At 32.5% G+C, this 12,640-nt stretch overlaps 1 protein-coding gene across 1 annotated transcript in view; it reads right to left on the bottom strand.

Annotated features, from left to right (window-relative positions):
• LOC125075783 (failed axon connections) overlaps window positions 1-12,192 on the bottom strand; it is a 29,157-nt gene extending 16,965 nt beyond the window's left edge. The window contains exon 1 of the mRNA XM_047687540.1: window positions 11,732-12,192. Coding sequence (XP_047543496.1) covers window positions 11,732-12,040 — 309 coding nt within the window. The 5' untranslated portion in view covers window positions 12,041-12,192. The remainder of the gene's footprint in view (window positions 1-11,731) is intronic.
• Window positions 12,193-12,640: the final 448 nt, after the last annotated feature.

The following is a 12,640-nucleotide window of genomic DNA, read 5'->3' as shown; positions in this document are numbered from 1 at the left end:
TATAAATATAAAAAAGTAATATATAATGTTGAAAGTGTAGGAAACTGCTTCAAAAAGATACATGAAAACTATCGATAAAAGCGCAACCACTAAGACACTACAAACCAAAAACAATCGTAAATTAACGTGCCTTATCTGCGATTTCAACCATTAACGGAGCATGACTTGGTAGTCGGTTCAATATACGTGATCTAAAATAGATAAAAGATTAGGTATTACGAGTACAATCATAAAATCGGATATAAGTGAACATTACAAAATAAAATTTGTAATGATTATCTCGAACAGAATAATGGGTTGTTAGATTAGAAATTAATAAACTCTAGAATTGCTTTATAGATATGTTTTTGTTTTCGTCGATTAGGGTTAATTATATTACATTCTAAGCAGCAGACATAAGTTTGTTAGTAGCACATTGGACATATAACTAGTATAAGTGAAAGTCCGATTCTCAACTGTACTTTAATGTGCCATAAGCGTCAAAATTCTCATGTTCATATTGGAACAATGTAATATCTAAATCTGTCTTACGGAACGATAAAACATTTTTTTGCTACTGACGTTGGACGCAATTTTCCTCTGACAAAAACCGAGACCGTTCGACGCAACTTATTTTCTCTTTGTACAACATAACAGTAAGGGCTCTTAGACCTCTACTGCAGTAATGATACACTTCACTACGAGTTTTGTAGCAATAAAAAACGGAAGCCGCTTTTTACCATTTTCTTTTTCTAGGCCTTAACCTGTGTTTTCGTAAAATTATTTAGAGGCGAAAGCCGTTGTCTTTTTTGTTTGTATTAATAGCCTTCGATATTTTGTACCAAATATAATATAGTGCTTCATGATACTACCTAAACGTACGTATATCAATGACAAATTTAAGTAACAGTGACAGAAACCAGCTGGTTGTGTAGTCAAGAAAACTAAAACAAGTTACTCGTCATCGCCAGTAGGTTAACAGGTTAAATCTTTCAGCGAAACCATCAACCGGTAACTTTAACGGCAGCAAGGGATGGATATTTTCCAATAGCTTCCGAACGTTAGGCGTTGTTTGTCAGTTTTTTGCCGTCTGTCTGTACATGCGCTGGCGTCCGGAGTACGGCGGCGACTTGAGAAAGTGCAGCCGACATAGCGTGGCGTGACTTCATAGCTCAGTGGCCAACCTACTCGGGTTTCTCATTTCGTTGCGATACACACCGTGTGTTATTTGCTGATCTATTGATTCAGAATTATTCAACACTGTGTCTTTAGAAACACGACGATTTTACTTTAAGAATACAGCATATTGCACAGCATTCCCTACATTTCAAAAGAATAATGACTGTAGCAAAGTAACACCCGTCATAATACTTTTTATATTATGTAAATTACTTCAATGTTTCTGTTAGGTGATCATAAGGAACACAGGTTTCCACATAATTAATTAACATACATATTTGATTTGCGACCTGAATAATAATAATAATAATCTGATAAAACATATGTGTTAGCTATATTTTAATAAATGCGAGAGAAACAATAACAGTTGTGGGTTAATTAGCATACTTTCGTGACTAGGATGAAAAAATAAGTTGCCGTCGAACTTGAGCGCACCTAATCGGGATTGCATTGCGTTATTATTGATATGCATAACGGTGCATGTCGGTTATATTATAGGTTCTGTACCGAATACGAATCAGCGAGTTTGCGATTAAGCAAGCAATGCGCACTTCCGTCGTGATGGACCAACGTCTGAGGTCGACGCGTACCCGGCCCGCATTCTTCAGCCAAATACGTCCACTCGAAACGAAGATCCCAATAGGAATAATAAATGCATCGGCTACCTTGATGACTTGACAAAGGATAACATCTGCGCACCGCGAAATAAATTACAGTTCTCGACATTGTCGTTTAATTATATTTTCAAGAATCATTTCTTTTTCTTTCATACATCAAGAATACATTTAAGAATTACTAACTGAATATCTGATTTTCAGATATTAGGAGAATGTGAAAAAAAATATACATTTATATACAATTTTTTTCTCAATACTTTTACTTCAGAAGTAAAGTATTACTTGTTATACTTGGCTCCTTTTTGCCTGTAAATAAGATTTTGAATAAAATCGAATGGTTCGATGTCGGAAAGATTTGTGATCGCTTTGTTATGTATGAAGATTTTTATATATATATATATGTACATATGTGTATTTAACCACTCTGTGTACTTGGTGTATGGTAGAAAGTTGCTACGAAGACTTTATAATACGCTATCATACATCAACCTTTTCTTAACGATTTTCGACATCACTGCTAAAAAATCATCATAGGTCCGATTAAGGAGTTGAAATTACTTTTGTAGTTTCAAGATTGCGAAGTAGTTCGTCGAATCAATACACTTATTATGATATGGTACGAATTTGATAAAATGGTCATGATTCATAACTCTCAACGAGTTATTTAAATGGCAATGTATGTAAGTTATTAGTTGCTTCTCTTTTTCTTCGGTATTGTTAGATGATTCATCCAAAAATCTTCTATATAACACAAATCAAATCGTATTTTACAAATTGATAAAACAGAACGTTATAAACGAATATTATTTTTCATTTCAGTTTTCGTAGCAATCGAATCAATTTGTTAATTTAATTTGAACTGTGATTTCTTTGACGAAATATCCGCTAACTTAAGTTTTTTTTTCACCAATTTGTTTTATTAGTTGAAAAAGACAGTTAACACTTAAGCTGTCATAATTAATCAAGCATTTAGCAATGAAAAAATCGTAGTTTATTTTTATATTTTACTAGCTGAACCTGCGGCTTTACCAAACTAACTTACACAAACTTTCATGCCCCGTTTTCTTCCCTTAGGGGTGGAGTTTTATAAAATCCGTTTTTAGCCTACCTACCAAATTTCCAGTTTGTAAGTGTTATAGTTTCTGAGATTTCGTAATTATTCAGTGAGTGGTATTTCGCTTTTATATATATAGATAACATATATTGAATATCGAATTCAACAACAATGTTACTCCAATGAGTGTCATATAAAACTATTTTTAGTAAAAAACCCAATATGTAATTATCTAAATATATTTTGAGTTATTTTTATAGCAAATAGGCCTTCAGTTGTATGCTTCACATATATTGATTACTCCACAAAAGTCAGGGATCTAAGGTGTAACGTCCCTCGTATGTGTAAGTGAATTGGCTCACTTTCCTTTTAAATCGGAACACGGCAATACAAAGTGCGATGTTTTGCGGTTCAATAAACGAGTGGGCAGTACACAAAGACATTAATATCTAAACAAAGCTCTAGCAACCTGTGAAAGGGACTGGAATAAAAATTTGCCGTTTCAAAACGAAAGATATTAATACTTTTACTTTTAAAAAATAATAATCAATATAATTTATATTAATAATTAAATTCATTACCCAATTTAGGTCGATCGTAATAAGTCGAAACGGAAGGACGTGTCAACCGAAATTAGTATGACATCGTTACCATAAACTAAGTGAGATTCGACACGAACCTAGTTATGATACCATAATCGATGTCCCCTAATTAATTATCGATGGCGTGAACAAAAAGGTAGACGCGTTGCGTGACGATCCCACCCAATTAACTAGATACTTAGAGCCAGACCGAACTTTATATACCCAAAAGGCAAAGAAGATTAAGTAATTAAAATTTGAGCCTTGGTAACAAAAACTAATTGAGTAAAATTAATTAGAAAAGTATACTTAATAAAAAATATAGCCCGAGATAATTATGAATCCTGACGAGAAAATTCTTAACGTAATATAACGTACAAAGATACAGAGCACATTGAAGCTAGCTCTCTAGCATATTTCGATTGTTACATTGTTAACGCCAACGAGTGGGAGACTAGACAGTGATCTATCTACAATCGCCGTCATAGGTTTCTACAGAAATGCTCTCGCTACTTTCTTGTAGATCAAATGCGTAAAACCAGATGAAAGTATGTCGCAGGCGGTGCTTTCCGCGGTACATTTCGCACACACTTCTGTGAAAGCTTCCACCGCAAGGTATTGGCGTTGACCACAAATTTACTTGGTTACTTGCATGATATATTTATGTAAACATTTTAGTTGAAACAAGAGAATGTGGCAATAGTGTGGTTAAAAATAGAATGTGGTAAAGCATACAAGCCTGCTTCCACGTAATTTTAGGCATTAACGATTTTCAAATTATGCAAGATTCTGGAGTGGAGTGGAAAATTACATCTTTTGAACATCCATTCGGCTCTTAAGTATAATTTGTTTGTGAATGCAGAATATGATTTCATAAAAAAATATTAAAATATGTTACTGAATATTTATTATTTCCTTTAAATCAGTGTTTTTTTTTTTAATTACTCCTTGTTTATTTTTGGAAGTAACTTTAACTACACATTATTATTAACTATAGAGAAATTATTATATTATTGAATTGATATGAAATTATCTACATTACGATAATAATAACGAGTTGTTGCACTCTGTACGATTTAATATAGACGTTAATAACAATGCGACGTTCACAATGAGATTTAATAAGCATTCATAGCGATATCAATTGAACATTAGTTACATTTGTGATGCCAATACATTCTTAACATAGTTTTTATTATACATACGCGAGCGTGCAAGACAGTCCGACACGCATCGACACTAATGAATATTTTATTATGACAATATATTCATAGTATTTATTCAGTGAGCATCGACAAATTTTCTTGTAATATGCCGATAAAAGTGAAACGTATTATTGCACGTATGCCATTTGATGTGTATAACAACGTGCTCAAATTTACGAAAGCTTTTATTACGTCGATTACTTATTGAATTAATTCCATTCACGCCCAAGGTAACGACTCGTTAAATTAATTTAAAATCTTAAATGTAAAAGTAAAGTCATCAAACTTTATTGCGATAGCGGCTTCCATTTTTTAACAATCTGTAATGGTATTTATTGGCATGTTTTTATTACCGCTACAAACACATCCGCGGTTGCATCTTTATCAACAATTCTTTATGTTTTAGGGTCAAGTTCCAAATAAATAAAAAAAAATACTTTTATTTCGATCAAATTCTAAAGGTCTATTCTTTTTTAAAATTATTTATACTTCAAATCCCTCGGTACAAACGATAATTGAGCAATTTTTTAATAACTAATCATTGACTAACTTAAAAAAAAAATACACATTTTAGTCTTAACTACAAATGCTTACTTGTAAATAATTAGCATTTGAAATATAACCTTACCTATATTGATTTTCGTATTGTAATCGTTTTAATAATACACGCATTCGTGATACATTACTAGGAAACTAAAAAGCCCTACATTTATATTTTTTTTAATAGCTTTTAACACGATACAATTGCCAAGGAGGGGACGAGATGAAGTAATTTCGACATTAATTTATTCTATTACACTAGGGCGAGGATGTGACATGTGTGAATAATTAAAATAATGGTCGTAATAAAACTCCATACATAACTAGGTTATTGACCGATGTCGAAAGCATCGCCTAATTAATTCAACTTATCAAGTTATATAGCGGTAGTCAACGGTACAAAGATTAATATTGTGTTTACCTACTTGCCACAATCATTGATGAAATCAATTAATATATATACATACAGCAAAATATCTGATTTTTAATGATATATATAATTTAAACTTTTGAAAATAATCACTTATAGTTCATCCGTCTATTCCTGAATCAGCATTTGAAGCGGGTGCGCATATACGAGGTGCCTACTCAACATATTTTTATTTGTAAACGCTACTCCATAATTATATAAAGGATAATATTCATGAGAATTAGTCGCTATATCAAAGTAAATATCAAGTAGACCGTATCTGATATCATTAATGTTAAACAGTAATGAAAAAAAGAAAATTTTACAAAATCATCAAAAATCCAACGTTCCACATAGCTTATAGAAATATGACCTGAATTTACTTCGTTACGAATTACTAACACATTGTAACGTAAAACGAAAGTGTTGCGTTGAGAGTCGAGTAAATTTATTAGTTGATAGCGTACAAGGTTAGCGAGGGCAACGGCCCCAGTGCAGCTCCCTCCTCTGACACATGGGATCCTAACCGCAACATTAGTAATACAAATCGGTTTCTGTTATAAAACCGTTCGTTCTAACTGAGCTACTATGAACTTGTGAACGGATTTTTTTATTAAAACTACAATAATTGTATGAGATAATTCTTATATATAAATGAGCTAACTATCTTTTAAGATTGCGTTACTTTTTGATTATAATAATTTTAGTTAAATAGTACATTTTTATAATGCATAAAGTTTCTTCTTAAAAAAGTAAAATGATAAATATTTTTTAATCGCTTCCTGAATGCATAAGTACGTCAATCATTACATGTACATATATGAACGAATAAATCGACAGGAAAACTGTGACCTATAAAGTATAATTTTTATTTTATAACATTCATTACTATCGACACTCGAAAGAACATAATATGTATATTGGAAATAAAAAACCTGTAATTTCCTCTCCAACGAGCACCAAAACTCGTCCAGCCCAATTCTGTCCGCTCCAATAAGCTTTTAATTTTTATTGTGTCAAGTTTCGATGCCCTGTTTTTATAAGCACTCAATAACAGTGTAACATTGTAATGTTTAAAACGGTTCGACTATTCACTTTGCCCACGCATTAGTGTATTGTGTAAGATAGACGCGGCGAAATAATATATGTATTTTATAATCATATATAAAATAATTTTATAGCCCAATGGTTTCTTCTGCACTTGTTGGAGTACTTCTCTCTACACTACAGAAATGATCCTTGTTGTTGTACACAACACAACTTTATGTACTATACGGCATCACAGTCAAATGACGTTGATGAGTTAATCAATGAAAGAAATGTTAAAAACTCAGACTTCGTAACATGCGAGCTAGTCGCTTACCCTTAATAAAGCGACTCGTGCAACGAGTAATTAGGCCTTCGTAACAAGATTCTTATATCTTTGTCTCCTCCGGGCGACGTATTGCACTTTTAATTACGTGCCTTGAAAGAAAACGAACATTTTTTAGTGCCACTCTGGCATTAACTACAATAAACCTCGGATGCGTCAGTTTTCTCTGCGTGTTTCGCCAGCCTTATGAATAATAAGAGAATGGCTCGACATCTGGCGGCCATGCTACGGCCAATGCGCAGTGTTTTTTCAATTAAGTTTTTTAATCCTCAATGTGAGTGTTATGACTTATGCTATCAAAGTACAAGGAAACGAGTGAAAGATTTATTTAAATAATAACAAAGTTCAATCGTTTTATTCAGCTGCAGCTTACAAGTTTACATTAACTTTCTTCCACCGATATATGTAGATGGAGCGTTTTTCTAAACAAACTGAACGTAACAGTGAAGTTTTCTACTCCATAAATATTACTTTTCCAACACAAAACATGCAGAACTTGTAAGCAAAAGCAATTCAAAAGAGAAAACATCATCGCAAAACATCACGTACAAATATCCTAGAAGGTGCGAGCCGGCGACGATAGTTCGATAGCAATAGTTCCGATAACCAATGTATATTTGCTAAGGTGTCCACGAAATTTCGATAAGATATTTGAGGAAGTTGCCTACAAATAAAGAGGATCGTGTTATATTTACTTCGGTTTAGTATAATAATAAGGGCCGATTCATCCATGGGGTAGCGTAGTACTACTACACTAATGGCCCCTAGCAAGCCCAAAATTAGGAAACAAGGTATTCAAATTGATTGTTAATGAAATTATTGAACTTCAAACGAAATATATGAAAAATATTAAATAAAAAATTGAGCTGTAATATTTATTTTGAAGCATACATCAAAATTTGTCCAACGGTTATAGATTCAAATTTGGGAATTTTTAAATGCCAAGTTCAAAATATTATTGTTACAAACAGATTAAGCCACCCGTTTCGCAACGAACGACTATGATATTTTTAGGTGTAATTTGGAATCGGTAATATCCTCTATATTTATTTATTCGAATGTTATGGTGTAAAAGACTGTATTAATATATATTAAGCTTAAAGTAACTAAGGTGTATCTGAATTTGGATGAATCGGAGAAAATAATTTTGTAACTGATCCATTATTTTGTACTAATCTTGTACAGATAAAAATAATTATTACGAGTGTGCCTACCTTAGAAGATAGACTATTTATATATTTCCTTATTATAATCCAGCGTAAGCTAAACAACATCATAGCTCAGTCTATTTTGTACAAAATATTTACAAATGATCTAACTTGTTAATCACTTTTTCTATTTGCGGGAATATTATCAAAATCCTAGGAAAAAGCGACTTTGTTTTATTATTATATCTAACAAAAAAAAAGTTAGACTGAAGATTTTAAGGATAGAGCATTTTTTTCTTTATGTCTTAGTTAGACGAACGGGAAAATGTGCCACTTCATAGTCGTTGGTCACTACGGCTCATCGTCAATGTTCCACCTTGGAAAGTTAAATATTATGTCCCTTGTCCCTTAACTGTAGTTGCAATGGTTCAATCAATGGTATGAAGGGATACCGGAACGCAACAATATTTCATAATATTAGTGAAGATTTTATTTAATGATTATAAATACCATTTAATTTCTAAAATAATTTCAAGCGATGGTATCTGCATTGACATCGCATCGAAACAAGGATTTATATTGGATAACAATATAATCCACAACATAGCCAAATCGAATATGTCGCAAAAAACTTGACACCTTCCTACGATCGATTAAAGATAATTTTTAATATTATTAATACGCGTTAAGCTCTCTTCTTAAAAATAACTCAATAATGGAGCTATACTTCATTGGCTTTCGATACCTAATGAGTACTCGGAACCGATACCAAGGGCCGATACTTCGCCCCTTCTTAGGGATGACACATGAAAAAAATAAATTGGTGATTAGAAAAATTATAACCACAATATAATGACGCGGTTAAAACCACGGAACTTAAAACAACAAAAAATAGTCAAACAAATTTAAAAACATGAATTTGATTTACTTGTAACTAAAACAATTGTGACTAGTATGTACATTATTTCGTTATTAAACTGTTTTTATAAAGCCTCTCGCTATATGGATATGTATTTGAAATAGTAGTTGAATAATTATATAAGCGCGTAGAAAATAGCGTGGTTAGTTATATTCATGCTGGATAATAAATCGTTGGGTGGAGCGTTTGGCATTGGTTTACTTGTGATTGATTGTAGTATAAGTGTATAATCTAGTTATTACTTTCAGTATCAGCTTTTGTACTTTTATACACAATACACTATGTATCAAAGATGTCACTTCAATGAAAATAATATGATGATGATTATACAAGCGAAAAATTCTCATCGTTAACATCAGTTAATGATGATGATGTATCGTTGTCGGTTTCGGTCACGCCGTTCACTTACTGGTTAATAGGGCTTTATGCAAACCTGTCTGGGTATGTACCACTCATCACTAAATCTGATGTTAAACAGCTGTCCTTACATTTCCACAGTATCGTTGTTCCGCTTAATGAGTCAGCCAGTATAACTACAGGCACCGGGGACATCATTAATTGACAAAGCCAAAAATAAATACTAACAAAATATTTCTTATAGTGTCATTGTTTAGGAGCAGTTTACATACAATCAGGTAGCACGTTCCCAAGTCCGCCAACCTATCATGAATAAATAAAATATCTGAAGGGCGACAAGAAATCGCGAAGGACAATTATAATAATTATTATTATTATACACAAGTGTGTGTGTGCAACCACCAGCGCACTCCCTATCACTTTTCTCTCCTAATCCGGCGGCACAACAAAACCGATACAACCGGAAAGAGTTCATGCGCAGGATTAGCGGTGGTGTGCGTGCGTACGAGGTACGGGAATGTAAACACTTCCAACTTCCAAACTCAGGACGGACTTCTACCGAGAATTTCCAATAACTTTGTACTGGTTCGACCCGGAATAGAACACAAGACCTCAGGAGCTGCAGTCTCGTAACCACTATACCAACGAGGTACGAAAAATATAATGATTATAATAACTAAATAAGTTCCACAGTTTGTCGTACAAATCAAATACAAAGTGTTCCTTTGTCTATCGAGACATACATTTTCGTCATGACGTAGCACAAAAATTGGAAATCGTACTACATATTCATTTGCCGATACATGTTTAATATGAAAAACTGGTCCTGAAGCGGATGGCGCAGTTGAATGCACCATGGATTGCTAGCATTTGGCTCAGGGCTACCAACTTTTGATTAAGGTTGACCCGGAAATAGTTTCGTATAAAAGTATAGTAAGTGAGAATTAAATTTGACCCATAAAATATATTATTTAATAAAAAGGTATTTTTAATGAGGATTTAAGTATAATATCCGAAGATATGCCGTTCATACTAGCAAACATATCGAGAACCCTAAACCACTAAACTCGTTATTATTTAGTTTTTTGAATCATATTATTTTCTCACATATACTGAGAATAGTTATGGATCGAAAACAACATGGGAGCAAGACGTTAAGTTAATGTTACCTGCATTAAGCTCCTGATAAAATATAAATTTAATAAAATATAAATAAGAGAAGTAAAACTTTTGACGAACTCGCTAGTTATAAATTGTTTTGTTGTGATTACATTATATGGCATATATTGCAAAAAAGGATAATATTCATGAGATAATATTAGCGAAATTTTTTGTCTTGTTATTTCATGCGGTGTTTAATTATATATATTTTTAATAAACATATGGACTTGGCTTTAAAAGGTTTGCCTCGATCAATTATAAATCATCAAATTAATTTCGGAAGCTTCTTTTTATAAATGTTTGGTATAGCCATAAAAACATGTAATGTGTATTCGATCTACATCCGGTAGAAGCTTAATTGTAAAATAACTATCACTTTAATAAATTAATTTATTGAAGCGATAGTTTTTAGCAAGTCGACCATTTGTTTTAAATAATGTTAGCTGCTGGTTAGTGCTTATCAACTGTTGGTGAACAAAGAGATTATACCGTGGAGCGTAGATGCTCAGCTTGAGCGTCGTTTAGTTGGATCATGCACAGTTAACAATTTCCAAAAACTTCGAACCGAGCAAAATGAATGCGGATACTCCACACATGCGCAAAAAAAAAGTTCGTTTAAATCAAAATTAAATGAAATTGAAAATATATTATTTATTGATGAATTAATTCTTTCTAATAAAAGTATGAAAGAAAGTAATCAACTAATATATTGATTAGTATAAATTTATTGTTTTCTTAAATAATTAAAAATAATCGGAATTTAATGACTAAATAAATAATTATACAAGTAATGTTTCTTAAAACGGATAGTTAAAGCGTTTTTTCGTAAAGGCACCTATTTTATTAATTTCATTGTTAAGAGACCCGAAATATATATATTTTTTTAATTCCACCAAATAGTAATTTTAACATGGTGCAAAAATTATTTCATTCGCAAGGCCGAAATTCGCGGCAGCAGCTTCCTCCACAGCATGTGTTAAAAACAATGAAAGCATGCGTATTAATTTGTTCCATGAATTAAAAAAAAATCCCAATAAATTATTTATTTGAAATAATTTATTCAAGCTCTCATATTTTTAATTAACTGGTTTAGTTTATTAAAAAAAAAAACTTTAAATATTTAAACATGGAACGATCGATAGACGCGCAAGCAATAAGTAAAACGAAAATAAAGTAATTTCTTTTTAGTTTTACAACTTCAAGCACTTACCTCATATTTGATACCAGCCAAGCGGAGCCATGTTTCAACTTTCAAGCAGTACGGCGAAGTCGACGGCAACAAAGGAGTTCGTGGGAATTGATACATATATACGACATCTTTCTCAAAATTAATTTTGTGCACAGTGGGCTTAGGAGGTGCTGGTTCAACCTTTTTCTCTTCAGCTACCTTCGTTTCTGTCTTTTCGCCCGAAGCCGGTGCTTCTTCTTTTGTTTGACCATTATCCGCCGCAGCGTCGTCTTTTAGTTCTTTTTCTTTCTCTGTATTTTCTGGTACATTGTTTATTACTTCTGTAGCCATGGTGCAAGAAATTTACACAAGGCTTATACTTCACACACAGTCGACTCGCGTTTTTTTATTTTAAATAATTTTAGTTCACCACCGCTAACACAGGGTGCGTTAGCAGCGCTAGCAGTGTAACTGACTACCGCAAGGCGCAAAGCCGTCCTACAGATAGTCAACTGACTGAATAACTGGTTGCCAAGCAACGCTATTCAATATTCACGACGCACTGGACTACAAAATGGCGGCACTCTTCGAGATAACGGATGTACCACGCGATCTATTTAGTCTTATAGACTAAAGTATAACTCAATATTTTAGGAAAATAGAAGTATTATTAATATAAAAATATTTTAACTATGTTCATATTGTGTAATTTATTTATTATTTGAATGGACATAAACTTGGATCAACTATTTATTTGCGCGGTAAACAATAATTTAGTTGATAAATTTAAATACCGTTATTTTTTTAATTCAAAATAAGTATTCAATGTAATTAGTAATTGAATGGTATTTTTTCTCTTAACAGTTTCTTACCAAACCATATTCTATTGCTGTATATGTAACGGAATATATGTCAAACATTTAGTTTTCAACAATTTCAAGTAACTTATTA

Source organism: Vanessa atalanta, chromosome Z (assembly GCF_905147765.1).
Source record: "Vanessa atalanta chromosome Z, ilVanAtal1.2, whole genome shotgun sequence".
Lineage (NCBI taxonomy): Eukaryota > Metazoa > Arthropoda > Insecta > Lepidoptera > Nymphalidae > Vanessa > Vanessa atalanta.
The sequence above is the reverse complement of the archived record's forward strand: the minus strand, read 5'-3'. Positions and strand labels throughout refer to the sequence as shown.